Below are 24,967 nucleotides of genomic sequence, written 5' to 3'. Positions count from 1 at the left end.
CAACCTTTCAGTGACCTATCACAGAAGAGATTTATTTATTTATTTTAGAGAGCAAGCCAGCACAGGAGTATGCACACATGAACTCGGGAGGGGCGGAAGGAGAGAGAGTCTTAGCAGATTCCCTGCTGAGCTGGGATGTGCATTCCAGATTCATGTCCCAGAGAAAGAAGAAATGGATTTTATGATGAGTTGAGCTCAAGTTGAGGAGGAGGTGAGAGAGGGCCAGCTGACTGCCAAACCTCAGTGCAGCTGGAGATGGCTTCATGCAGGGGGCTAAGAAGGACTTACGGACACTGGAGAGGGAGTGACTTCCTGGGATGCAGGATGGGAGAGAGAATCGGCCCACACATGGAGGAGGGACATTAATAGTGACAGATGCCTGGGAGAATTTAAGTAGGGTGGGCGCGGCAGATAACCATACCTTACAGAAGCGGGCCCAGATGCCACTGGCTGGTTGGGGGATCCAGCACAGTTCCAGGTGATGATCAGTGATGGGTGCTTAACCACTGTCCCCTTTCAACTCCTGCCCTTCATGACGTCACAACTCCTTTGAGATCCTCTTTCTATATCAGACCTTGACAAGAAAATCTCACGGTACTAGAGAAGGTTTCTGCCTTTTTGGCCCATGTTTTGTGTTTTCAGTTGGAGGAGTTTTATTTCATCTGACTGTAATACAGAATAAGACCATCTGAGGCTGAAGTGGCCACACAGATTTAGGGATCTTTGTCATAAGACAAGGAGCCAAGGGACGAATGAGATACCCAAGGAAAGAGTTTGGGAAAGGAAGAGTGGAGAAGATGGGAGAAATAGTCTCTTGGGAGGTTTTCCTGAGAAAGCTTTTTTTTTTTTTTTTTAAAGATTTTATTTATTTATTTGACACAAGTAGGCAGAGAGGCAGGCAGAAAGAGGGGAGGAAGCAGGCTCCCCGCTGAGCAGAGAGCCTGATGTGGGGCTCAATCCCAGGACCCTGGGATCATGACCTGAGCTGAAGGCAGAGACTTTAACCCACTGAGCCACCCAGGTGCCCCTCTTGAGAAAACATTTATAAGAGAACTTTTTTTTATAAGAGAACTCTTCAAGGCTGGTAGGGTCCCATGGGCCTTAGTAGTCTCCATGTGCTATCCAGTTCATCCAAGTCACTTCTCTTGCTGACATCTCATTTCCAAAGCAGGGAAGAAGGTTTGGGATGAGCCGGTGGACGGGTGAAGGTCATGCTTGTTGTTAGCCCCCCAACCAGGTAAGAGTGAGACTGCAGCCTCAGCCTAAGCTGGGCTGGCTCAGAGTTGTGATCGTTCTGGGAATGACGTATATCAAAGATCAAACACCCCCCTGCATTTACATTTCCTGCACTTTTGTTTTAGGACAATGATATACACTTCCTCATTGTTGTAGCAAGGAGCACAAGTTCTTAGATGACCAAGTTTCAAAACACTGAGGCTGGATACGCAGTATGTTTTGCTGGGGATTCATTCACTGACCTTTACGTGTCCCTGACACTATTAACAAGCAGTTACTGATAAAATGTGTTGCCATAGCCCTGTCTTCCTTTACCCTTTTCATAGGCAGATGTTAGCATGTGGAATTTCTCCTTTGAGAAAAGGTGAATAATTTATTCACTAATTCATGCATTCATTGATTAATTTGGTAATTTGGCATTTTCTGTATTCCAGGTGCTGTAGTAGGCACAGAAAATGGAAGAATGATAAGACATAGTTCTGACCTCAAGGGGTTCACCATGCAGGGGGAAAGGCAGACATGCTCACATTTAAAGAACAGTAATTTCTGGGGCACGTGGGTGGCTCAGTGGGTTAAGCCGCTGCCTTCAGCTCAGGTCATGATCCCAGGGTCCTGGGATGGAGCCCTGCATTTGGCTCTCTGCTCAGCAGGGAGCCTGCTTCCTCCTCTCTCTCTGCCTGCCTCTCTGCCTACTTGTGATCTCTGTCAATTAAATAAATAAAATCTTTAAAAAAAAATTGTGACAGTGGGATGAAAGGAGAGGAATGGCTTTAGAAACAAAAAGGCAGTAGAATCCGTAGAATTGGTGACTGAAGACATAGGATTTTCAGGGAGGGCAAACCTGCATATTACTCCCTGGATTTTGGCTGGAGTGACTGGCGAGTGTGTAGTGTGGCTCTTCATGACAGGGAATAAAAATGGAAGAGTAGGCTTTATGGAGAGTATTAGGAGTTTATGGTTGTGACTGCTGAGAGTTTGAGGATGCCTTTGAGACGTCCCAAGAAAGCGGTGTACTTCATAGGTGATGGTTGAAGCCATACGTGGAGAAGAGGAAGGAGATCCTTTAGGGAGAGAAAAGAAATCATGCGGAGCTTGGGGAGTGGCAGCTGATAAGGGCATGCATTGGGAGAGTTGTCCCCACCACCTGACTCAAGGGGTGGGAAGAGTCAGGAGGTTGATGGGAAGCCACAGAAGGTGTGAGTTTTAAGAAGAAGGGAGTGGAGGGGCGCCTGGGTGCCTCCGTGGGTTAAAGCCGCTGCCTTCGGCTCAGGTCATGATCCCACGGTTCTGGGATCAAGCCCCACATTGGGCTCTCTGCTCAGCAGGGAACGTGCTCCCTCCTCTCTCTCTGCCTGCCTCTCTGCCTACTTGTGATCTCTGTCTGTCAAATAAATAAATAAATATATATATATATATTTTTTTTTAAAAAAGAAGGGCGTGGAAAGATGAAAAGTATCAGATTCTGCACATACATTAAATGATGGGTAGAAAAGTATTAATTGGATTGAGCCACAAGGAGAGATCTCAGGCATTGCGAGGAACTAGAAGAACCTGAGTCTACAGTCCCATTTGTTCAGCATTGCTTTGTTTAGGGGTATTTTTCTAAAAATAGATCAAACCTTTTAGTGAAAAATAAAATTTTATCACCACAATAAATTTCTGTTTATTGGAAGTTAGCTGGGATTAACCTTGTTGAGCCACAAAAGAGAACATTCTCAATTCCTCTTGGAATTCCATTAAGGATTCCCTTGCTAGGCTGTTAATTCTTGGGAATGTTATTATTGAGCTTTACTCTGAATGTTAACTGATGTTCTGTAAATGTGAGCCATAATGTTTTACTCCCCTGTTGACTAGCATGTTATGCCAAAATTCAGAGAGAAATCACTGTGTCTGCGTTTGCGTCTGGCTAGCGTCAAAGGGAACCTTGCTTTCTATTGTCCCTTTGGGTAAGGCCAGTAAAAGACTCTAATAACCCTAACACACCAAGTCATGTTCCTCGATTGTTGGGAAAAGCCATATCCTCCTAATTGGGAGCCAAAGCCAAAGGGATGTGTATTGGAAGGAATAACATCAACTGCTCTTGAAAATACACGACTTTGCAATTAGCAGCAGCTTTTTAAGAAAAAAGATATAGGTACTATTAGCACAAATATCCATTATAGCATCTTTTCAGACGGCAGCGGTGTTAAAATGTACACACACACACACACACACAAAATGCAACTTACAACAATTTGGAAAAAAATTACAATTTTAGGAGAATATAAATTAGTTTTCTCTTGGCCCAAATGTTTCATTGTTGCTGCTCATATAACTTCAGAGAAAGCAGGGCAGAAAAAGAAAAAGTCCAGAGAAGGCAGTAAAAATGAGAGGGACCAAAGAGAGAGGTGGGATTCTAAAATTTAGACCAAGAAAAATTGAGACGTCTTGTATTATTAACTTTAAAGAGGAACAGAGACAACAAAGGGAGGGATTATAAAATATTATTTGTGTATAAAACACTGAAAGGAACTGGAAAATAGTAGGTAGGGTCTTTGCATAGCTGAGTCTGTTGGGAAATATAAAACTTCGTATTGAAGAAAAAATGTTTCCTTTCACATTCCAGGGTTAACGTATGTAGATTAGGCTGTTGGGTCTTATTACAGAAATGATTGGTATCTTGCAGTGTACCATATGCCATAGGATAAGAGTGTCTGCACTAGCCACATTAAAGAAAAGGCTCCAAATCATCGTAGTTTTTAAGTTTTTTAAACAATTAATTATTTGACAGAGTAGGCAGAGAGGCAGGCAGAGAGAGAAGAGAGAGAGGAGGAAGCAGGCTCCCTGCTGAGCAGAGAGCCCAATGTGGGGCTTGATCCCAGGACCCTGAGATCATGACCTGAGCTGAAGGCAGAGGCTTTAACCACTGAGCTACCCGGGCACCCCCAAATCATATAGTTTCTAATGAAGTGCACAGCAGTTCAGTTAAGGAGGAGTCATCTTCTGTTGACTTGTAGTGTTGACCGTTAAGCCCATCATGGAACACTCACATGCTCAGGGGTACTTGGAATTCTAGAGTAAACAACTGGAAGCCTCTGCTCAGTTGAATTTTTTCATCTTATTCTTGGTTAGCATACCATATGCGAGGGGAAAAGACATGCAATTGGATGGTATGTAATTTTCTTTGATTTTGCTATGATCTAGAATGTTCAATTACTTGGCAGTAAATAGTGGTCTAAGCATTAGGAAGCTGAAGGAAATAATTTTTTCAGCTGAACGGTTATGTTTGGAGATGAGATTCCAAGAACAGAATAAAACATGCCAAATTTCATCAAATCTGTCAGCAAATTGTAAGACCCATCCTGATTTCCAGTGACATTAAAATGTGAACAGTAGTCAGAAATGATACTATAATGGCATGTGTGCAAGTATGCACAGAGAAATGATTAAGTTTTACTCTCCTTTTCTGACTTTCTCTGTTTCCCGCTTACTCATCTATTCTGACTTCTTAGTTTATCTGCTTTCTTCAGTTAGATGTGCCTGTTTTTGTTTCTTTCTCTTTCAACTTCAGTAACACTAGTGAAGCAAAGGGACGTGAATGTGTTTACTGTTTCTCACTGTGTGAATATATGTCTGTTAGAACTTAGAAAACCACTTTTAATTTTCTTTTCTTCTCAGTTTTGCCCCTTCTCCATCCTTCCCTGTTACATATTTCCTAGAGATCAAGAAGCAGAACTCTTCCTCGCCCCGACAGCCCTAGTCAGGATATGGTGTGTGCTTGACCAGAGGGATCTGAGAGCCCTCCTGGTCCTGGGAGACCAGTGAGGTCTGTTTAGGGCCAGGACTCAGCAGCAGGGTCTTTCTTGTCTGTGTGATCCCCACATCGGTTCTGAGGGGCTGGTAACCCTAAAGACCCCAGTTGCTGTGGAATCACCGCATGGTCATGAAAAACAGTTTCAAGTAATTGGGGACATTTGTTGTGAATTGTCTTCTGTTATCCACAATTCCCAAACTTGGGTGGGCTTGTTCGAGCACAGATTGCTGGGCCCCACCGCGGAGTTGCTGATCCAGTAGGACTGGGGCAGGAACTTATCCTAGGAAGCACACTTTGAGGACACCTGTTTCTTGTCTACTGGCATTTACCTCCATGTGTAATTTAGAATCACATTCTCACATCAGAATATGGAGTTTCTTGAGAGAAGTGTTGACTATCCTGTGGAAACACCATGTGAGGAGCCACATATATAAGACTAAAATTTCTAGGGGTCACAATAAAACAGTCTAAATATAAATAGTTGAAATGAATTTAAATAGTATATTTTAACCCAGTGTACCCCAAATACCATTTTAACATATAACGAATAAAAAAAAAAGCATGGATGGGATTTTTTTACACGATTACTTCACTGTAAGTCTGACTTCCAGTGTGTGTCCTGCATTTCCAGCACGCCTCAGGGCAGACCAGCTGCATTTCGGATGCTCAGTGGCCACACTGTGAGAATACAGCTCTAGGTTCTCTCTCTTGGGATGCTCCCTCTTCCCTTTCTTAAAATGAGTGTTTTTTAGGCACTTGTGGGGAATTTTGGATGTATTTCCTCAGTGTCTTCCGTGATAGAGAGCGCTTCCTCTGTGGTCATGAACTCTAGACTGTAATTCTTGACTGAGTTTGCGTATGTGTAGCTCATCAGTAACTTTCCTCAGATGAAGATGGGAAGACTGTGGCAGAGACCAGGACTGGGTATTGGAATAAGGGAAAGTTGGCATCAGTTTTACTGGGCTCTTCTCTGAGCTCTTCCTCAGAAAAATGAGAAAAATGAGACTAAGTAGAGTCTGTGACAGATGAGTTGATTTATGGATGAGAAGTCTTAAAAAAAAAAAGCAATGATTTTAGAAAAAAGTAGATAGTGGGTTGAGGAAAAGTAAATAAACAAAAACAATTAGACCGAGTACGTGAAAGGTGGAGAGTCCTATCAATGACATAATCTCAATTTATGTACATATTTATGGACTATTTAGGTAGAGCTGGCTTTTGACTCTTAACTTGATTGCTGCCATAAGGAATTATATTACACTAATTCATGCAGTGTCATTGCTTGGCCAGAAAAGAAAACCAGATGAGAATGTTGACTTTTATGTGTTCTTTTCTCTTTAAACATGGTAACAGAGATGCAAGTAAAAAGACGTCTGTTAGAGGATATTCACAGGATCTTGGGAATCTTTAAAAATAATTAATGCCAAACCACAAGCCCTGTAAATTAGCACTTTGAATGCACTCTTAAAGAAAGAGGTTTTAAAGCTGAACTTTGAGTGAATAATGTGGTTCATGAGTCAGTGAAGGTTGGAGTCAATGCTTTAGACTAAGTAGAGTGCACGGCCGATTCAGAGAATAGCTATTCAACTCTGTTACCTTCAGAAGACGAGCATTTCTCCCTGAAGCTTGGGTCTCTGTCCTGTCTCCCTCTCTTTTAAATTGGTTAAAAACCGATAGCCATGTTTAAGTAGAGTAGCATTAAAAATTGACGAAGTCATCCCTACTGATGTGTGTGATAGTGATAGTCTCTGTACTGCCCTGACATTTGAATTTCATCACAGACTTTTATCCTGAAATATTATTCCGCTCCTTTCTCACTCTCTCTCTCTCTTTTCAGTGGGAGATAACGCGGTACGCGCTTGAAACCATTTGAAGTGACTAAGGGTTTTGAGGGGTGGTTACTTCAGAAAAAATTGGCATTTCAGAAAGACATGTTTTCCCCTCGATCTCTATTGATGTTTGAAGTCTTCAAAGTATTGCTATGATCAGAGAAAAACATTTCTTGTGAAATAGTTCTCTCCAAGAATGCAGTGATTTGAGACTGGCTGGCTGTGGATTCTGATCGTCTGTTCTAGAAGAAGCTGTTTTCACAGAATTTGCTTCAGGCTGAGGTCTGGGGCTTGAAAGATTTATCTTCGGTTCAGAATATGTAAATATAAAATTAACCTAGCTTTCAAATAAGCTTCAAAGTCAATCAGAAATGGAGTCTTTCTTAAACTATGCTTAGGCAGGGCACTTTCTAGTCCTTGTTCCTCACTGGTGACCCCGTGCCTGGTGTGTGGATTCTAGTTGCTACCATTATGTGTGATTACATGTGAAGAGGCTGTGAGAAGGCAGGACGTTGTGTTTTTGCAGTCTGTTGGTTTATTATTTCCAGTCTACTTTTTGCACAGAAAATTGTAGCTAAATATTTATCTCAAGATGCTAAAGGTTTGACTTCAAAAGAAGTGCCAGTATCTGCTGAACAGTTGTGTGTGCTGTAGGAGTATGCTCAGTGATTCTCACGGATTATCTCGCTCCTGCATTGTCCTTGCAAATGCTGCTGTCGTCGTCCCTCACGTCCACGTGAGAACGGAAGCTTAAAGAGGTGATGTAGTCTGGCCGCTTTGGTTCTTCGGTGTCAGAGCCAGGGTGTGAACTGGGCTGTTTTAAAATTTTAAAATTTTTTGGGGGCACCTGGGTGGCTCAGTGGGTTAAGCCTCTGCCTTCGGCTCAGGTCATGATCCCAGGGTCCTGGGATCGAGCCCCACATCGGGCTTTCTGCTCTGCAGGGAGCCTGCTTCCTCCTCTCTCTCTGCCTGCCTCTCTGCCTACTTGTGATCTCTGTCAGATAAATAAAGAAAAAATCTTCAAAAAAAAAAAATAAATAAAATAAAATTTTAAAATTTTTTATTTTATTTTTTAAAAAAGATTTATCTTTATCAGAGAGAGAGAGAGAGCACAAGCAGGGAAAGTGGACGAGGGAGATGCAGGCTCCCCGCTGAGCAGGGAGCCCGATGTGGGACTCAGTCCCAGGACCCCGAGATCATGACCTGAGCTGAAGGCGGATGCTTAATGACTGAGCCACCCAGGAACTCCTGAACTAGGCTTTTGATGCACAGCCCAACAGCCTTCACCTCCATAATTTCCTGTTGAAAAAGCCTGACTAGGTTCCTTTCAACTCCACGCTTAGAGAAAACCTAGTAAAATACATGCCACAAATAATGACAGGGAATTCTCAGTGCAGCCTTGGCTCTGGAAGTTTTCCAAGTGCAGCAAACAATAGGTGATGCCCGTATTCCGAACCTAAGATTCCAAGAAGGTCTGGGGAGAAACCAAAGTGTAGATTAAACCATTAATTGCTTATGTCACTGGCACTTCTGTAGAAGGGCAGCGAGTAGGTATGATAAAAAAGCAAACAAACAGGACAGTACCAGGTGGGTCAGTCTTACCCCATGTGGGGAAATCAACATGTAGGGAAAGCATTTGGAGACATGAGAAAGTAAGATCTTAGAGGTTAGACTTCTGACTTGCGTTCTGATGTAAGAAGTGACTTCCTTCTCCCTTAGCTCTGTTTCCCAACACATATATAAATAGTTGGAATATTAGAATCCTGGGAAAGTCCATTCTTTTCGGGCCCAGGAACCTCTTCTTAGGAAATGCACATGTAAAATGTTCCATATCATTGAGGGTTTTCATGAGCCCCTAAAGTCTCTAGGGGCTTCTAGACTTTTATTCGAACCCCCGAATTGATGGATCTCCTTCATTTCATTTTAGTTCACGAGTGGCAGAATTCTGTGGCTGTGTTGTGGGAAGAACTTCTGTAGATAGAGCCCTGTGATAGACACCTGGTGGACTTTTGGGGGATTGATGCTACTGAAAGCACATTTGTTCCATATCTTGTGATACATGGAGGACAGAGGTGATACCGGGTTGATGGGAATTTCTGAAGAGTTGGCACTGGACCTGGGGGAAGAGCGGGCGGACTTGGACTTGTCTGACCCAGCTAACGTGGACACACTCTCAGTCTGTCAGTTTCCTCTTTTGTGAAAGGAATGAAAACTGTATGATGTGACTCTGTGGCATTTAGCGAAATGGCAGATGATGATACCTGTAGATAAATCGACTGATGGGAATGAGTCTGGTGAATGTTCATCACATTTGCTTGTTGGTCAGCAACTGCTTAGAGGGTCCTGGCAGGATATGGGTTCTTAGGAGGCGCAGACCTGTCAGATCGGAGAAACTGACCCTTGGGACTCTGGGAATCTCTTAACATGTAATGAGAATCCATGGGATCTGAGAAGGCCACCTGAGAAAGGAAATGAATGTGAAAATTGATATGGCTAAGGGAGGAAGCTGGGCTTACATTTTTTGGAAATTCAGAGGTTTTCACTGGACCAGGGTTCTCCAAAAAGCTAGAAGGGCAGCAGAGAGGGTTGTGTGATAAAAGGCATGTCCATCTGATAAATCTGACATCGATTCGGTGTTAGCATGCAGTAATACTAGATTTCATTAATTGAAGCTATGCTTGGAACACTTACTCCTTTGTTTGCCTCTCCTTTACTGTGTTACAGACAGGCATGAGAGCTTTTTGAGAGAGGAGTATTGCATTTTGACCTGAACAAATCTAGCAGGTTTCTGTGACTACTGGGGGTGTCTGGAGACCTTACTATCTCTCTTTCTGCTGCCTCCATTTCTCGTGCAGCAGGGATGGCTAATGTCTTAGGTTTGGAAGGATTAAGTCCGTCCTACTTTTCTTGAAGAATAATTTTTGTTTTCTTTGTACAAACTGTTGTAATTTATGTGTATATTAAGTCACTGAGGAATCTCCAGTCTCGTCCGCGTCTAGTAAATAATCCATCTGTTTTGTTCCGTTTCTGTTTTCAGATCGAAGAATTTCGAAGGCTGAGGACACACGTGAAGGGGGCAGAGCTTGTGGAAGGCTGTGATGGGATTTTGGGAGACAATTTTAGACCCACTCAGCCACTTAGTGACAGAGTCATTAGAGCTGCATTTCAGTAGCCAAAGAGAAGAGGAACAAGACGGTCTTCATCAGGGTATGTGCAGATTAAGTAAGCAAAATGGGGCTTCCAGTTCCATAAACCAGAGTCATCCTCACAGCGATCCTGATAGTTTAGCAGTATGCGTGCCCTTTGTTTTGATACAAGTGAGGACGCATTCTCAATCCCTGTTAATCACAAGTCAGGTGGCTTTAAAAATTTCGTGCAGTGTTGAAAAAGAACCTCCAGTCCTTGCATTTTCCCACCAGAGCAGCCTTTAATTCCCATTTTGGTTTAATCCTGGCCTTCCTCAGGTAAGGAGCCCCACGGCAGAGAAGCAGTCTGTCTTTATTCAAGGCAAAGAGGTAAATTCCTTTTTAGGGCTCCCTATGCTTCACTCTTGAAATGGTAGCAGTTACCTCCCGATGACTGAGGAACATACAGGGAGCCACCGGGGGGATATGTGAGCCTCAGACCTGACCCTTGTCTAATGCAGATGGGATCCTCTGTCGGGGTAGGAGAGGGCAGATCTGGTGTGCATGAAAACCCTTGTCCTGTGGAAGTGCTTTTATTTGATAGATCAGGAAGCACTTCTTAGGTATATGAATATGGTATACTTCTTTATGGACTGAAATATAATCTATGCATTTTCATATGTTGGATTCAATATATGTATACCTTATTCCCAAAGAACTAACAAAATAAAACATCACAGACATGGGAAAGATCAAATACACGTAGATGCCTATATACTGGATTATTTCTTTACCTTGTCAATTTCCCAAGAGTGTGTACATAGGTCAGGGCATGTGGCTGGCCAACCACTGTTTCTCACAAGAGGAGAGCATCTGCTGGAAGTTACGTAGGTGAGCAGGGCAGAGCTTGGACTTGGTTTAATGAACCTTGGTGAGTATAAGCTCACATACTGTGGGAGCAGAACAGTATAGACAGAGTCACAGATGAACAGATGAAATCTCTGGTTTCAGGAAGTCAACAGGGTCTTGAGCTAGACAGCTGACATTAGACTTTTAAAAAGTGACCATTTTGTCCATGTGTTCCTCAATCCATTTTTTTTGCCTCTCTGTTACTACTATACCATATATACCCAGTAGTTCATCCAGATTGTCTTTTTTCTTATGGGAATGTGCTTTGCTCCTACAGTCCTTCCCACCGCTCCTATTGCCTGTTGAAATCCGAGCTCCCTGCAGGCTCAGCCCAAATCCTGTTCTCAGCATGAATTCTCTGCTCCTCCCTTAAATTGTACTTCTTTATTCATATCCTTTCTCCCATTTAGCTGTTTGTGTGTTTTTTAACTTTCTGGGTTACAGTCAGACTGAAGGGTTGAACCATGTTTATTTTGCTCTGAATCCATGAGGCCACATAACACTTTGTGTCTTGAATGTCTGTTGGCCAATTAGCGATTCTTTAGAGCTACACACGTGCCAGTCATTCCCGGACTCTCCGTTTCTGACTTAGCTGGTATGGTTCATCCTCTTCCTATTTTGGAGATGGTGAGAGCCAGGCAAAGTTGCTCTGGTAGGACTGAGAAGGGACTTTCAGTAAATCCTATGGGGTAACATACAAGAACATCCAAAGAGTGCTTTAAGCTAAGCCTTATGTTGGAGGGACTAAAGAATTCAAATTTTATTTGATCAAAGATCATGTATGATTGGTTCTGGGTATGCAGAGGTCAGAAGAACAGACGTCTCTGCTCCCAGAAAACTTAGAATCACATGTCAGGAGCCTGATGGTGGAAAAATAAATATTTCAAAAAACATATGACTACACTTTGTAATGAATCCATAAATGAGAACAATAACAAAGTGCAGAAGAGGAGATTTCAGGTAGAGGGAGTATCTTTTGCAAAGGCCCTGAGGAGCTACTTCCTGTGGAGGAGGTAAAAATTTGATTGCATTTAAAAAAAAAAAAGAATTTGATGCATTGAGGTACATAGGAGGGCCCTGTGAGTCTGGGGCGTAGGAATCAAAGGGACAGGGCTCTTATCTTGGAGGCCTTGTCAGCCACGTTAAGGGATTTTTATTTTACTGCTGATGCATTGAGAACCCACGAAGACTTCTACTCAGGGGAGTGGCCTGAGTAGAAAATGTACCCCATGTACATTTCCAATAGATCACAGAAACTGCTGAATGAACATACAGGATGATGGGTGGTCAGGGGCAGGAGTAGGGAGATATTTTATTTTATTTTTTTTATGATTTTATTTATTTATTTGACAGAGATCAGAAGTAGGCAGAGAGGCAGGCAGAGAGAGAGGAGGAAGCAGGCTCCCTGCTGATCAGAGAGCCTGATGTGGGGCTCGATCCCAGGACTCTGAGATCATGACCTAAGCTGAAGGCAGAGGCTTTAACCCACTAAGCCATCCAGGCGCCTGTAGGGAGATATTTTAGAAGTCTGCTGGGTAGTGGAGGGGAAAGACAAAGAGCTCAGATGCTAGATGAGGAGCAGCGGAGATGGGGAGAAGTTAAAGTGTGTTTAGTAGACACTGAAAGTGACACCCAGTTGACAAATCAGGGGATGATGGAGAGAGCCGGAAACATCAAAGATAACTTCTGGGGTTTGGGGGCTTCAGAAACTGCACACGGATGAATGACATCATTGAATGACAACAAGAAAGCTGGAAGAGACTCTTGGAAAGTTAAAGAGTTGAGTAGGAACTCCTTGGATGAGAGATGTTTGTCAGTGGCAGTGGTGGACGCTTCCTGCAGCTCGCTGGGATTTCAAAAGCAGAGATCACAAAGGAGGTCTGAACTGAATGTGGGAGTCATTGAGGCGTTGGCATGAGGTTATACATACACGTCTCATGTTCTAATGCTGCACAGGGCTGTCTCATTTAAGTGTTCACAAAATTTAATGTGAGACTTTATAGATAAAGCTCACAGAAGCATGGAGAAGTTAGATCACCTGCCAAAATCATGCAGTCTTTGAGCAGCAGAGCTGGAAATTGGACCCAGGCAGCCCTGGCTGGCAGAGCCCCTTTTCTTACCCACTGTGCGGCAGGGGTCTGGGAGCGTCCCCAAGCTGGAGGGGAGGGTGGTGTGACGAGGAGGGAATGCGTGTTGCCACAGACCTGAGTTGAATGGGAAGGGTGGGGGGTCATGTGTCATGGCGGCTGTCGATGAGCTGGGTAGGAGAAGAGCGGAAGCTGCAGCGACAGAGGGGGCGAAAGGATTGTGGGACACTTTTTGAACAAAAAGCTACTGGCACTTGTCTGTATGCTGGGGTAATGAGCCAGTAGATGGGAGGCAATGAAGACGCCATTTCTCAGGGGGGCTTGTCCTAGCAGGAAGGTCTCTGAAGCCTTGAAAGGGGACGAAGTCTGGGTGCCAGCTCCCTGGCTCAGTTGGAAGAACATGAGCCTCTTGATCTGGGGAATCTTGAGTTTGAGCCTCCCCCTGGGTGCAGGGATTACTAAAAAAAGAAAGGCAACGAAATCCTGAGCAAATGTGGAAACTGTCTTTCTCATGAGAAGGGACAATTTCTGGACTGTAATAGCAAGGGAGGCGGAGGTGGTTAGCATTGTTGTGACTTGCCTTTATTATTTAAGGAAGAATGGGGCTGCTGCTAGGAGAGGCGAGAGGAGGGGGAAGGTGGGAGACTGGAGCAGAGGGAGGTGGTTGGACTTCCAGCAGCTTCCCCAGGAGGAGGCACAGGTGGGCTGGCAGGAGGGGAAGGGAGGTTTGGTGCATGTGAATTTATTAATTTCCCCAGTCTAGGTTTAGTGTACTCTCTGAATATCAGTAACTGTAAATGATACATTTTATGAAATCAGATTATAACCTTGAATTTTTGATCCACATCTAACCCTAGACCAGAGGTGCTTTTCTCTAAATATCTCAGTAACCATGACTCTTTCATCTCCCCCCACATGTGTACACAGACTGAAATGTTGCTGACATTATGTGTATTTCAGATGTTTCATATTCCTTATATGATAGGAAGATAATGTACAATTTTTGAAGGCTTTAAATTAATTACGATCTATTTCTTTTAAAAGGAGGATGGATTGGCATCCTTTTTGTGGTGACTGAGATTACTTAAAGGGGTTACTTTCCCCCAAATTCCTAGGAGTGGTGCAGGAATTCTTTCAAGGGCAACTCCAGTTCTGACTTCATCCTTCTATGAATACATTTTTGACCCTTTTATCTTGAAATGTGTAATACAAATCTAGTCATAGTTCTACATAAAAATTATATTGGGAAATCAGACTTATGGATGTGTGCTTTTTATTTGATATTTAATAATGCCCTAAGGCAGGTAATTCAAATTTTTATTAAAGTGAAGTGATTTGACAGTCAGACTTTGAATTTAATGCATGAATGTTTCATTTAAGCTCTTGGAACTGAAAAGGAAAAAAAATTTTTTTTCTGGTGGTTCTCTAAAAAAATGTTTAAAATAATTCAGATTTATTTTAGCTATGTCTTACTAAAATAACTTTAGTTTTTGGACTTAAAATGACTTTTTTTTTTTCATGACATGTCTAGACATCTGGAGGGCTTTGATAACCAAGACTTATTATTTCCATGAATAATCTGTGACTTTTTATATTACCATTTAAGAAGTATGAACCATGGTTTTTATACTTGTTTAAAGAACTAGCACATAACTCATCCAGGTGCTGGAAATTCTTAGTTTGCAGTGTTAGTTCAGATTTCTGGGAGCCAGGGACCATGAAATGATCCTTTACCCATTGAATTTTCTGTATGAGAACCAAATCTTAATGATAACAAACAAAAAACAAGACCAAAGTTTAGTTTAGTTTACTTGTTGTTCTTGGTATCTTAATATTGGTACTTAGTTCTGATGAGATGATTACTTGCCTGTTTGTTTCGTGAAGTTTTAGCCCATTATTTAAAGCTTTAATGACTGTTCAAAGACTTGTCTGTTTCCCCTGTAACTCAGATATATTTAAGCTGCACATGTATATAGTAACTATACTTAATTATAATTATTTATTATCCGTAAAGCCAATGCCACAAGTCTCTTTAAATACTTTCCTTTCTTCCCCCCACTTTAAGGGGGAAGAAGTCTAAGTATGCCTTCAAGTAAATTAAGGGAAAAAATAAAGGAAGCAGAAAAAAGAGGGTTATCAGCCAAAGGACTCTGAATGATCCCTTTGTCAAGCCTGCCCTCATTTTTCTTTCTGGGTCTTTGAAGCCATCCTTGACTGTGTTGAACTCTTCCCTCCGTATACTTTTGCAATTAATAATGTTGTCTTTTTAGTTTTAATAATGCTATCACAAGCATCAATTTCTTATCTGTTCTCTTTTATAACATAAAAAAATTACAGCCTTAGAAAAGGACAAGGCTTTCTAGAAAAGGAGGGGGCCTACAAGGGGAAAGGGAGAGTGTCAATTCTGAATGGCCAAGTAGGGAAAAGCTTTTATCCTTTCTGAACAAATGGAACGCTCAAAGCCATATTTTCAGTCAATAGAACTTGGACTTTTCCTCACTCTAATAATTTAACTTGATGCACAGCATTAAGGTGAGAAATGAAAACTCGATGGATATAGCTGTTTTCTATTTACTGTATCATATAGAATTTCTTGAAAATGGAATGGATTTCCTAAAGGATTTCAAAATGATTTCAGGAAAAGGCCAAAATATCAAGGGTGCTCAACCTGTCTATTATGTTTTGATTATGTGATATAAAAATTGTTATTAACCCAAGAATGAAAAGCATCAAAGCTGTATAGGCATTTCTTCAAGATTACTCAACAAGGATAATAATCCCTACTTCCATATTTATCCCTTTTCCTTTTAGGTTTTAGAAATTTTAATGATTTGTAGTAGATAAAAATTGCAGAATGATTTGTCCCCCCCACCCCTCTGCCACAGCTCATGAATTCAAAGAAAATTGTGTTTGGGAAGAAGAAAAGAGAACATTTTGCAGTCATGGGCCAACTTGTATGTTGAACATTCATATATTCTGATCCCTTAAATATAGTAGGTTTCAAGATTTTAAACCTAGAGCATATATTTCTCGTAAGAAAATTGCTGAGACCAGGTGATCTCCTCTAAACATGTTCTCTTATGCATCATGGATGCTTGTTTTGGTAATTTCCTCAGATGAATGTTTAGCTCCATTTTTCCACTCTGAGACTAATTATTAAGAAAACCGTATTCATAAGGAGGCACTCATTTTGGTTTCCTTGTTTATTTGCTGTTCATTCTCTCGAGTTTCTCTTTCTCCTGATGAAGTTTACAGAGACTTAGGAAAGCGGTCATTCTGGAGCTGGGGAGGTATAAAAGCTCAGCACCCAGACTTTTCAGGAGGCCACTTCCTGTCGGAGTCCTCACAGCTCAGCCTGTGAGGAGGCATGCTGTCTTTGTAGGCGACGTCTCCAAACCTACAGTTTCTGTTCGCACCAGCTGCACATGACCCATGCATTTATAGTCTCAGACTAGGTCTCTCTAGTCAGTTCTAGTCCTGGAGGCCCAACTGTCTGTCTGACTCTTCTCTTGGAGGTGTCAAAGACATCTTAAACTCCGTATGTACGAGAGTGAATTTATGAGCTGGCTCTCTTACAGTTTTTTTAGAAACCTGAGTTATATTTGACTCCTCTCTCCCTCACCTCACTTCCCATTTCCAATTTATTATCCAGTTCTGCAGATTTGCCTTCTGACAGCTCCCAAATCTGTGTCTGTGTCCCTATGCCCAACATCACACCCCGTGAAGTTAGCCTCATTTCTTACCTGGACTGTCACAAGAGCACCCCTTCCCATAGGATTATTAAAGAAAGATGGCTACAAATAAAAGACTTGGAGGACGTGGTGCAGTCAGACTTGTGTGTCAGGTGTCAGTGGTTGAAAAGAAGACTGAATCCACCTCTGAGTACAATGGGAAGGGGTGCTGTGACTAACTGGCAGGACCTGCCCTTGGGAGTTTGGTGTCAGTGGTGGTTATTGCCATCCGTAATGAAGGGTACTATTACTGGCACCTGATTGAAATGTTCACTCTTAAGGTACAGAGTCTTCTGGAAATGGGCTTTGGAAAACCTATCTGCATTAGAGCTTCTGATCTGTAGCTAGGTGTTAGCAGTTAGCCAGGAAATATGGAAGCGTGATGGAATGACGGGAGTCCTCTTTTAATATTTTCATATTGTTATGTAATAGTTAGGTCCTGATGATTTTATATAGCAAATTGCTTACATATAGCCAAATTGCTTACATATAGCAAAACCTAGGGAATCTGAAGTATCAGCATGGACATGAAATGGCATGAGGGTGAGGAAAGCATTACGGTGTGACAGTGAAGAGGAAATTACCCCAGACCTCTTTGTTAGGGATGAAAGTTGTCTCCTGAAGAAGGGAAAGGGTGAGTTAGAGAAGAAACCATGTGAGAGAAAGATAGATATCGATAGGACCCTCAAAAGGGTGAGAATGTATTTTAAAATATTTTTACTAAAAATATGCCATAAAAAGTTGTTAAACTATATAGGCCTTAGAGATGCATGTGCGTGTGTGTGTGTAGGTTTGCTTTATTTTGGGGCTACTTCAGTTTTAATTAATTAAGCATTCCAGTTAAAACTTGTTTTGATAACATGCAAAGATAAAATAATCTAGACAATACCCAGTATCTTGGGGACAGAATCTGATATATTTGTTAGGTAAGGTGGAGATTTCTCTGATCAAGAAACTGGCCACTAGATAGATGACACATTCTCCAAATAAATTGTTAAATCGGGAAAACCACATTGTTTTGGATGGGTCTATTTTCCATTACAGCACTACTTTAACCCCCTTCAAAATTTCTGAATTCTTGTTGTACTTTTAATGGTTAGAAACTCATCAGGGTCTTTAGGGCTTGTTTACAGAAAATCTTTTTTTTTTTTTTTTTTTTAAATTTATTTGTCAGAGAGAGAGCGAGCGAGAGTGAGCACAGGCAGATAGAGTGGAAGGCAGAGTCAGAGGGAGAAGCAGGCTCCCCGCGGAGCAAGGAGCCCGATGCGGGACTCAATCCCAGGACGCTGGGATCATGACCCGAGCCGAAGGTAGCTGCTTAACCAACTGAGCCACCCAGGCGTCCCTACAGAAAATCTTTTTAGGACATCTTGGAAACTTGGTATTGACTGGATCTGAAGAAGTTACTTAATCTAGTCATCTGCCAGAGGAGGGCTTCAGCTCAATTATTTCAGATAGCTGTTCCCCGTATCTATACACAAGCAAACAAATCTTTGTTGTTGGGGGAATATCTACTTCAGACTTTTTTTGTTACTCCTGTATAATGCAAAAAGGGTGAGGGGGGAGACCTCTCATGAAATAGTATCTCTGTAAAATAGTAACTGAATTTGGAATGCCATTTTGATAGTAATGTTTTTATGTTTTTCCATAAATAAATTTTTTTATGAATCTAACTGATTATATTCCAAATTTATGTTTTTTCTTCTGTTAACATCATGTGAGAATTCCTTTAACCTTTATGCTACAGAGAAACTCATCTAGTCACTGATACGAATGATCATCCTGATTTTGCTACAACTAATGATTCTTTAATAGTATCTTTTCTTTAAAGAATGATTATATTTAGTGGGTCCCAGCAATAAAAATCACTGTAATGAGGAAGAAAAGATTGTAAATAAGAATAACAATGTTATTAATCATTTAAATTAGTCAGTTATGGCACATTCCTGTACCTAAAATATGTCCATAGGAAATAATGCTAAAATCCACATTTACTTATAATTAGACATAATACAAACCTTCTTTCATTATAACAGTTGCCCAAATCCCAATTCAACTTAATTTCATTGACTTTGATTTCTGGACTAAAAGCATTAAGCTTGAACTAGTGAAAAATGTATATTATGTGCATTCAATTAAGAAGTAATTAGATACTCAATCACCCTTACAACACACCAGGGATTAGGGAAGAAAGAAGAAAAATGTGACTCACTGTAGTGTATAAAAGTTTTGTTAATTGGTTTGCTGCTAATTGAGATTGAGAAAGTGTCAAAGTATCATAACGTAGGTTTACTACTGAACAACCTTAAAAGCTAAGTTTAATGTTTTATGATACTCTGATGCAGAATAATGTAGAAATTACCAAGCTGTATGATTTATCTTAGGGTTCTGATTAAAGTTTATGTATTCATTCTAAATTATACAGATTAGCGAGTGGTGGGAAGAAAAAGAAATGAGTGGTTTGTTATATTTCAGACGGTGCTGTATTTTATCTCATTTAATCCCCACAACAATCCTGTGAGGCCTGTGTTTTGATTTATGTTTTAGAGATAAACCGAGGCTGAAGGAGGTTGAGTAACTTGGGTCATGGTCACAGCCAGTAAAGTACAGAGCAAGGATTCAGACCCAGGTAGGTTTAACTGCAAACCTGGAGCTCCTTCACTACACCACATTTCAAATAACAAAGGGTAGAAAGTTATGAGTATATCTTTGTATATCCTTGTATATCTTTGCTCCTTATCTCTTTTAGATATTTTCCCGGAAATGAGACTTCTGGGAAAAAAGGACACGCATGTTTCTGTTTTCGGTAACATATTGCTGCAATACAGGGTTATGATAATAAGGGTTATGCAAATGATGCAGGCTGGCTGGGTCCCAGAGAACCCAGAGTGGGTCCTGCAGGACCAGCCAACATAGTCCTTGGCTTAGTACAGGATAGAAATCAACCTCCAGCCATGAGGAAGTGAGAACAAATTTTACTGAAGACCTAGAGTGAGTGCAGACATGGACAGAGCATCTGGGAGACTTGGAAAGGAGACAGGAGAGTGAGTCTCATTGTTGCTTGGGGTCTTAGGTTTTTACTGGGGATTGTGGTCCAGTGCCCATGTCTTCTCAGGCATCCAGGAACAAAGATGAGTGTTTAGGTGTGCTCCGCACATCACGTACGCCCTGGAACCAGGGCTTTTGGTGTCAGTGGTCTTGGAAAATGTTTATGATGACCGTGCTTGGTCACTCCTAAGATGTTATCTACTGAGAAACCACTAACTCCTTGACCTCTGGAGGGGGATAGACCTAATCTGTTCTGTGAGGCATGTGGAAGGCAGGGGTGTAGGTCTTCACAAGAATAAAGGCAGAAGGAGTTAAAAAAAGCAGTTTTTCATGGGGTCCCTTTATGTATGTACATATATGCTTGTATCACTGATTGAATATTTTATAGAAAGTGTTTCTACCATTTTTTTCTTATCACTCGGTATACTTTCCACCTCTTTCTCATTTCTTTTTTCCTCCTTGATTTTTTGAAATGTGTTCATCTCCCCTCTGCCTCTTGAAATTGCTGTGGCAAGAGTTGCCTTTGATTTCTTTCTTTTTTTGTTCTTTGTTCCCATGCCTCTAAATATGATGCTTGTTCAGGACAAAAAATTCAAACAGTATGGAACAAAATAAAGAAGAAGTAATGGATTTCTCAAAGCCTCCTGTCAGTAACAGCCATCACCAGGACTGGGGTGAACACGGAGACCCCATAGCACAGTGGGGAGGTCTCGCGTTCCATTTTGACTCCACCACTAATTAGTTGCGTGATCCTGAAAAAGTTGCTGATGTCTCTTAAGTTATTTTTGTCATCAGTTAAAAGAAGTCCCTACGTACCTCAGAGTGTTACTGTGAAGATTCACTGAGATGATGGAAAGGGCTTACCAGGGTTTTGGTCCACGGTGTAAAAATTCAGTGAATACTTAGCTTTATTGTTATTTTTGTCCCTTTGGTCTCTCTTCATGCATTTATCTTCTATGGAATATGTAGATATACAGTGTTCCTCATGAATTATATTCAGGCTATTTTTCTTTTTCTTTTTAAAGATTTCATTTTTTTAAAATTTTTAAGTAATCTCTATACCCAGCATGGGGCTTGAACTTACCCTGAGATCAAGAGGAACATGTTCTACTAACTGAGCCAGCCAGGTGCCCCAGAGGATTTTTTTTTTTTTTTTTTTTAATGTAGGCTATATATCCAGTGTGGGACTTGAACTCATAACCCCGAGATCAAGAGTTGTACGCTCTACCAGTTGAGAAGGCAGGTGTTGCAGGCTGTTTTTTCTGTCTGCTTGACAATATATCTTTTTATGCCATTGCGTAGGTAATAGGCCATACTTCTAAATGATTACCTTTTAAATAAGTTACCATAAGTATGTACCAAAATTTTATTGCACTGTTCCTCTATTATTATACATTCAGGTTATTTACAGTATTTTGCCATCCTTAGTGATACTGTGGTTGATTTATGCATCTGTGTCCTTAAAAAATTCTTGGTAATGAGATTACTGGTTCGGAGAGTTTGAATTAGAGTGCATATGTATGGATATTGCTTGGCCTGGGAGTCCTCTCCATTTATGCTTCCACCAAGCACAGTTCCCCTCACCTTCACCACCGTTAACTGTTTTCAGATTTTTTTTTTTTTATTTCCAGCATAACAGTATTCATTATTTTTGCACCACACCCCGTGCTCCATGCAATCCGTGCCCTCTATAATACCCACCACCTGGTACCCCAACCTCCCACCCCCCGTCCCTTCAAAACCCTCAGATTGTTTTTCAGAGTCCATAGTCTCTCATGGTTCACCTCCCCTTCCAATTTCCCCCAACTCCCTTCTCCACTCTAAGTCCCCATGTCCTCCATGCTATTTGTTATGCTCCAGTTTTCAGATTTTTCATCTGTGCCCGTCTGACTAAAAAGGATAAAAATACATTACGATGTTAAATCCAGGGATGGCTTGGTTCTGTCTCTGAAGTCCCTCTCCTAGTCCACCAAATTCCCTATTCATGACCATCGCTCACAATCCTGGTGGCGTATGTGTATGGTTTAGTGTTTGGTAGGACAAGGTCCCTCACCTAGCCCTTTCTGCAGAATTTTCCTGGCTGTTTTCCCATACTTAGTTCTTCCAGATAAGCTGTAGCATCATTTTATCAGAATGGTCGAAATAAAGAGTGAAAGAAAGGGGGTGTGTGAAAAAGAGTTTGAGAAAAGAAAAAGCAAAAAAATCTTGCTAGAACGTTTCATTTGGGTTGCATTGAATATATAGAGGGATTTAAGGAGAATTGGTATTGAATCTTTCTATTAAGGAACAATGCATAGGTCAGGGCTTGTTAAAAGTGTTTATGTTCTTCATTCATTGGATGGTTCTCTCATCACTAGACTAATACAAGGTGTGCATTGGGCTCTAGAGTCAGCCTTGGGTGTGGCTCGATGGGGAATATGGCACCGCCACCTGTTCTGCACCTTGGGCAAATCAGTGATACTCCATCAGCCTCAGGGTCCTCATCTATGAGGTAACGATACTAGGAGTAACACTTTCTAGAGATGATGAAATTAAATAAGGTAAAATGCACAGCGCAGCACTTAGCAGAAGTTAGCGTTCAACAAATGTGAGCTATTACTATTATTGTTTTCTTTTTATTTTTTTATGGTTATTGTTACTGCTGTCATCTGTTTTGATTAGCGTCTTTTCCATTGTATCTTTCTATGGGTTAATGTTTCTTCACTGAACAAATAATTGCTTAGGTTTGTCCTTGGCTTTCTTTTTTAAAATTTATTTTTATTTTATTTATTTTTTATTAAAGATTTTGTTTACTTATTTGACAGAGAGAGAGATCACAACTAGGCAGAGAGGCAGGGAGAGAGAGCAGGCTCCCCGCTGAGCAGAGAGCACGACGTGGGTCTTGATCCCAGGACCCTGAGATCATGACCTGAGCCGAAGGCAGAGGCTTAACCCACTGAGCCACCCAGGTGTCCCTGTCCTTGGCTTTCTTAACTGACCTTTCACATAGTTTCCAGTAATATTGTAGCTGAGTATTTTGAATTTTCTAAACAGACCTTGATCACATACGTAAATAATGACAGTCTTCTCCTTTCTAATGTCAATATTTATTGTAGCATATAGTACTTTTAGAATAATGTTAAATAATCCAGCACCCCTTTCTTATTTCTGATATGCTTTGACTTCTCTTTCCAAAAACAGTAGCATTTTCCTCACACTCTTTTCTCTGAATCTTCAAATGCATTGGACACTCCGGACCTCTTCCTTTCTCATCCTCCTTTCTCTCTTTATTTCCTTTCTCGCGACCTGATGTTATTAGTGGGTATGTTAGGGGGAAAAAGGTGGCTGTGCGTCCTTGTTTGTCATGGAAGGACATTTATTTTTAGTCTTCTGTTTTGTGTATGGTGGTATTTTAGGGACCACCTAAAATATGTGAAAATAAAAACATCATCAGACATACATGTTCTTTCCCCAAAGGGGCTTACAGCCCAGTATTGGGAGTAAATCAGGTACATGGTTAACTCTACATTAAAGCAGCCTGTGAAAACTCCCCCAAGAGAGTGTTCTTCTAACACACACGGCAAAGAGACAATTCTGAAAGCGAGAATCCTCACGTCCATCACATCCCTATTTATTTATTTGTTTATTTTGTCTTTCTTTCTTTCTTTTCTTTTTTTTTTTTTTTTTTGGATTTTATTTATTTGAGAGAGAGAAAGAGAGAGCATTAGCAGAGAGAGAGGCAAAGGGAGGGGCAGACTCCACGCTGAGCAGGAAGCCTGTTGCCAGGTTGGATCCCAGGACCAAGCAGAAGGCAGGTGCTTAACTGAGCCACCCAGGCACCCCATCCCTATTTCTTAAAAGATTCTTATTTTGGAAATTATACCCTGGATTATCTTACTTAGGGAGGGAAACTTTAATGGGTTATCAGTGAGCAGAGCCAGACCAGCACTTAGGTCAGCCCTGGGACCTGCAGTGGCTTCTGAGAAGTAGGGCACGTGTGCATGCGTGTCTTTTTATTATTTTATTATTATTTCTTTTCCTTTTATGTGCTTGTTTATTTTTGATAGCTTTTCAGGAAATTCTCCCAGTAGTGATTTGATTTGCACTCATTCCCTGGGGTCTCTTCATAGAAGGTAATTTAAAGTTCAAAAATACTCACATGTGAAAGATAGCATCTGTTACAATTATACTGAAATAGCAGATGATTTAGAGGACTTCTTAGGGTATAGCCATACTTCAGGGTCTTGTTATGAACAGTGATCGTTGTATAATAGAACATTCTTTTTTAGAATTAATCTTTCTTATTTTTTATACATACATAGATGGGTATTTGGAGGAAGTCCCAAAGGGGAGCCAGTCAGTTGGATGGCCTTTGTATATTGAAAGTATCATTTCTTTAGATGGTTTTTCTGAATAAATATATATTCTGATTATCAAGTAATACAGTTATGGTAGAAACTTGAGAAAATACACAAATGTATAAAAATAACCTTTTTTAATCCAACAATGATAATCCATTGAACATAGGCAATTAATTTTGTTTCTACTACAAATTGCATTAAAATAACAGGAAAGGTGTTTGTTTTTTTAAATTTTTTTTTTAAGTACACAAAACGACTAGGAAGAGAAAACAAAAGAGACAGCACCAAAAATATTTTGGAAGCTGGAAGCAGATGGTTGTGAGGTAACAGACTTAGCAGATGTGAGGAACATGCCTGTTTACGTGACATTCTCTCAAAGGCTCAGGAATTGGTGGCAGCAGATAATCTCTAGAAGCTGGAGTAGAGGAGACTGAAATCATGTGTAGTGGTTGAAAGCTGATGAAGAGAGAGTCTCCTTATTAGGGGACATAGGTGCTATTGAGTATCAGGATACCTCACTGAAAAATAGAATAATTAAATAATATTCTCATGTCCTGTGTTCTCTCCTCCCCCACTTGGCCTCCAGGACACTGGCAGAAAGGCCTCTACTCTCTAGATAGGGAGCTCGAAGGGTCTTTCTGGAGAACCTGAGTACCCCAAGGGACTTCTTAACAAAATGGCCCAGCTGGAACATTCTGTGGTAAAAGCAGGGCAGATAAATAAGTGCCCTCTTGTGTGCTTGGAGTCTCCGCTCTTGTTTTTTTTAAAAAATATTTTTATTTATTTATTTGACAGAGAACACAAGTAGGCAGAGAGGCAGGTGGGGGGGGCAGGGGGAGAAGCAGACTCCCCACAGAGCAGATACCCCGATG

General features: G+C 41.1%; 1 protein-coding gene across 3 annotated transcripts in view; it reads left to right on the top strand.

The window, feature by feature from the left end:
* Positions 1 to 24,967, top strand: part of CA8 (carbonic anhydrase 8) — a 94,798-nt gene that overhangs the window by 56,716 nt on the left and 13,115 nt on the right. Inside the window, exons 8-10 of one of the 3 annotated variants that reach the window (XR_004279461.1) lie at positions 9,893 to 10,062; positions 19,255 to 19,336; positions 20,338 to 20,784. Coding sequence is in view for 2 of the 3 variants with exons in the window: in XM_032315483.1 (XP_032171374.1) it covers positions 9,893 to 10,027 (135 nt within the window). In the remaining variant the exon portion in view is untranslated. Of the gene's footprint in view, positions 1 to 9,892; positions 10,063 to 19,254; positions 19,648 to 20,337; positions 20,785 to 24,967 lie in introns of those variants that run through there. The other 2 variants (XM_032315483.1, XM_032315482.1) reach the window with 2 other exon arrangements.

The sequence above is a fragment of the Mustela erminea genome, chromosome 16, assembly GCF_009829155.1.
Source record: "Mustela erminea isolate mMusErm1 chromosome 16, mMusErm1.Pri, whole genome shotgun sequence".
NCBI lineage: Eukaryota > Metazoa > Chordata > Mammalia > Carnivora > Mustelidae > Mustela > Mustela erminea.
Note: the sequence above shows the minus strand (reverse complement) of the source record. Positions and strands in the feature narration are given on the sequence as shown.